The sequence below is a fragment of the Equus caballus genome, chromosome 6, assembly GCF_041296265.1.
Source record: "Equus caballus isolate H_3958 breed thoroughbred chromosome 6, TB-T2T, whole genome shotgun sequence".
Classification (NCBI taxonomy): domain Eukaryota; kingdom Metazoa; phylum Chordata; class Mammalia; order Perissodactyla; family Equidae; genus Equus; species Equus caballus.
The window spans coordinates 25,807,323-25,811,686 of NC_091689.1; the positions used below are offsets into that span (position 1 = coordinate 25,807,323).

Genomic DNA, 4,364 nt, shown 5'->3' on the forward strand with positions numbered 1-4,364 from the left:
GGCACGGGGCTGCAAGGCCACTCTTACACAGTGGGCATTCAGCTCCGCCGCCTCCTTGCACACCCTTGCCCCCACCCCACGCCATAGCAACAGCTCAGAGTCTATTACAGAGTGAGTGCTCCACGCAAATTTACGAATTAGTGAATCAGAGGAAATGTCTCCTTTTCAGGCCAGTCCAAGGTCATCTGAAAAGAGAACTGGACCGCTGGTGGCCTCATGGTCAGTGGGTAGCGAGGGACCAAAGGGTCCCTGTGCTGCATGAGAGGTGTGACCTTGTGACCTTGACCTGCTCACCCTCACTACCTCGAGCCCCCTCTCTGCCCTGTGTCATCCGGCTCAGGATGGTGCCCCACAGAGATGGAAACGTCTCAGCGGTGCCTTTGCAGGAGTTTGTGCTGGAGGGATTTGAGGGTTGCCTGGGGACCCAGGCCCTGCTTTTTGCTGTGTTCCTGGCCCTGTACCTGGGGACCGTCCTGGGGAACCTCACCATGGTCGTGGTCATCACCCAGGATGCGCGTCTGCACTCCCCAATGTACTTCTTCCTCAAGAACCTCTCCTTCCTGGACCTGTGCTACTCATCGGTCATCGCCCCTAACGCCCTGGCCAACTTCTTCTCCTCGTCCAAGGTCATCACCTTTGAGGGCTGTGCCACCCAGCTCTTCTTCTTCTCCCTGCTGGGCACCACTGAGGCTTTCCTCCTGGCTGTGATGGCCTATGATCGCTTCATGGCCATCTGCAGCCCCCTGCGCTACCCCATCACCATGTGCCCTTCGGCTTGCTTCCGCCTGGTGTTGGGCAGCTACTGTGGAGGCTGCCTCAACTCCATTGTGCAGACTGCCTCCACATTCAGCCTCCCGTTCTGCAGCTCCAACCACATTGACCACTTCTTCTGCGACGTGACCCCCCTGCTCCGGCTTGCCTGCGCCAGCACAGCCATCAACGAACTTCTCTTGTTTGGCCTTTGTGGGCTCACCGTCGTGGGGACCACACTCTTGGTCCTTGTCTCCTATGGCTATATCACAGTGACCATCCTGAGGATGCAATCAGGAGCTGGGAGACACAAGGTCTTCTCCACCTGTGGCTCCCACATGATGGCGGTGTCCCTCTTTTATGGGACTGGCTTTGTCATGTACGCCCAGCCGGGAGCTGTCGAGTCCATGGAAAAGGGCAAGGTGGTCTCTGTCTTCTACACCCTGGTCATCCCGATGCTCAACCCCCTCATCTACAGTCTGCGGAACAAGGATGTGAAGGAGGCCCTGGGGAGGCTGAGGCCGAAACACACAGCCACGTGAAGGATGGCCAGAGAGACACAGGGTCTTAGGGCTAGACCAGAGGGCTCTGAGAAAGCACTGCGTGTGATGTGAGGGACTCATTCCTCATTCATCCATTCATTCTTTCATCAATCCTTTCATTCAACCCTTCTTGGAAATACATTCTGGCCTCGGCATTGCAAGTGTGACAAGCAATGATGAGTAAGGCATCTTCTTTGCCACAATACAACTAATGCTCCAGATGGAGCAGGACCCTAATCTTGAAGTTTGGGTAATACAGTAAGCAGGGCAATGAGCAGAGAGTCTTGGAAGCTGGGAATGGGTCCCAAGTCCAACATCTACCACTGAAGGTGCGTGGAACAGACAGACTCCGTGGTCTTTCCCTTTCACTGCATCACCTCATCTAGTGTAAATGTTGCTCAGCACTCTCCCCTGGAGCACTTAGAAGGGGAGCTTTGGGATGCTCACCCTTGCCCCTTCCCTCGTGATAGACTTCTATCACCATAGCTGATAAGGTGGAGTGAAGGAAGACTGGGTTCTCCCTCAATTCCATAGTGTCATGGTTCCTCATCCTCTTTCTCTGTCCTCTGGTGCTGACCATCTCTGCAAGGCAGCAGCGGGCACCTGCTCTCCTGCTTCCGATGCTCCTGGTGTACCCGATCTTAGGTACCCGATCTTAGCCACCAGCTAGGAGCCCCAGATAAAACAACATGGATGCCTGATATCCAGAGTTCATCTGACCCTTTACCACCCAGCTGGCAGGCAACAATGTCCTGACTCCTTGTGACCATAGCAAGTGGTGCCTTCTCAGCACTGACATCTCCGTATAAGGATGAAGTTCCTGGTGGCTGCAGCAGAGGGCAAGGGGATGGGAAGAGAAGGTGTACTTTCCTGGAGGAGAACACAGCTTCCTCGCCCTCTGTCCCACACTCCCTGAGAGCCCAGACCCTCAGGATTGACCTGCCCATTCACAGCTCCATCCTCATCCTCATGGACCCAACCCATAGCCTACACTCAGAGCTTGTTGGCCTCCTTAGTGTGTCTCCCTTACTGGAGTCTTCCACTCCCATGGGTAGTATGAGGAAGTGGTCCTCTGGACATGGGGGTGGTCTGTGTCTCTGTTAGGCGTGGTGGGCACATCCCTGCCTTTCTGCGCACAGCACTCCATCTTCCTGCTCAGCGAACTGCAGGGAGGGGCTAATGGCTCTTCTGTGGATGCTGCTTCCCAAATAAACCATCAGAAAAGTACCCCATGGTTTCAGCACGCTTCTTGTGCATTCAGTGTCATCTTTGAGCTCTCTAGAATTGCTTCTGTCCTTGACGTCAATTTCTGTATTCACCTGATATCAATGTCTTCCTTTCTTTGAGGATTTCCCCAAAGTTTCTGCTCCATGAACGACATGCCTTGTCATCTTTTAGTGCTATGACATTGTTCTCTCTCATTTTTGCTGTCCTCTTTCTCTCACTTTTGTATTTTTTTCCTTTCATTATATGTGTTATCAGAGGTATAATCTTGGGTCTTCTACTTTCTTCATCCAAATTTTACAGGGAAGAAGTTTTTTGTTTTTTTTGTTTTTTTTTTACTTACACGAGTGTAGATTTATCTTAATTTTGTAGACTGTAAAGGTACAAATAGTAAGCAATCAGCTAGGGGTTCATAGTAGAAGAGCATTCCACTAGACAGAAATAAATTGAAAGAGCTGGTCTGACCTTAGGTGGAAGAGAAATGCTCCAATAGTCTAGAGGAAAAGGTAAAAGGCATAAAAACTATGGATGATTTTTACCCCTACGCTACCTGCATTTTGGATTCTAGTGAACTTCACTCTACAATGGCTAGGAGTAGTTTATTCCACTTCATTCACCCCATCCAGTGCTCTGCATGCTGCTCACACAGTAGGCTCTCAGTACAGATCTACTGGCTGCAGTGCTCTGCATGCTGCTCACACAGTAGGCTCTCAGTACAGAGCTGCTGGCTGTTTGTACTTTGAGTTCAGCGTTGACTAGTCACTGAACTCCAAAATACACCTGGCATAGCTCTGGTCAGGTTAACGCGGTTAAGTGGTGCATAAACTCCATAATATTCAAGGACCCTGTGGTCATTTTGATTCCGATTCTATATTAACTTTTTAAAAACTTAAAAAGACTTTAATTGTGGTAAAAAAATAATGTAAATTTTACTACTGTAAGTAATCAGAAGAGAATAGTTCAGCAGTGCTGAGTATATTCTCATTGCTGTGTGACAGACCTCCAGAACTTCATCTTCCAAACCTAGAGCCCCATACCCCTTAAACAGTGAGTCCATGTTTCTGTTAACTCCGGCCACTTGCAGCCTCCATTCTACTTTCTGTCTCTATGAAGTTGACTACTTTGGGTACCTCGTGTTAGTAGAATCATGCAGTATGAGGTATTCGTGACCGGCTTTTTTCGCTGACCGCAATGTCTTCAGAGTCCATCTACGACGTAGCGTGTGATAGCATTTCCATCCTTTCTAAGGCTGAAGAAGATCTCATCCTGTGTCTATACCACATTTTGTTTATCCGATCCCCCACCGATGGACACTTGGTTTGCTTCTACCTTCTGGCTATTGTGAAGAACGCTGCTATGAACAGGGGGGTGCAAATATCTCTTAGATACACTGCTTTCAGTTCTTTAGGATATATACTCAGGAGTGTGATTACTCGTTCATATGGTAATTCTTTTTTAATTTTTTGAGGAAACGCCATACTGTCTTCCGTAATGGCTACATCATTTTGCTATCCACCAATAGTGCATAAGGGTTCCAATTTATCCACGTCCTGTCCAACATTGGTTATTTTTGGCTTTGGTCATAGTTGGTTTTTTTTTTTTTTTATATTAGCCATTCTAACGGGTGTCAGTAGCATCTCCTTGTGGTTTTGATTTGTATCTCCATAATGATCAGTGATGTTGAACATCTTGCCATATGTTTGTTAGCCATTTCTACATCATCTTTGGAGAAATAACTATTCAAGTCCTTTGCTCATTTTTCAACAGGGCTCTTTATTTTGTTTTTCGTTTTTAAGTTGTATGAATTCTCTCTATATTCTGGATATTAACCCCTCATTACAAATCATT

The 4,364-nt window shown here is 48.2% G+C and overlaps 1 protein-coding gene across 1 annotated transcript; it reads left to right on the plus strand.

Annotated features, from left to right (window-relative positions):
* Positions 1-341: 341 nt before the first annotated feature.
* LOC138924887 (olfactory receptor 9S13-like) lies at positions 342-1,292 on the plus strand. The gene has a single exon (XM_070271993.1). The coding sequence runs from the start codon at positions 342-344 to the stop codon at positions 1,290-1,292; it is 951 nt and encodes a 316-aa protein (XP_070128094.1).
* Positions 1,293-4,364: the final 3,072 nt, after the last annotated feature.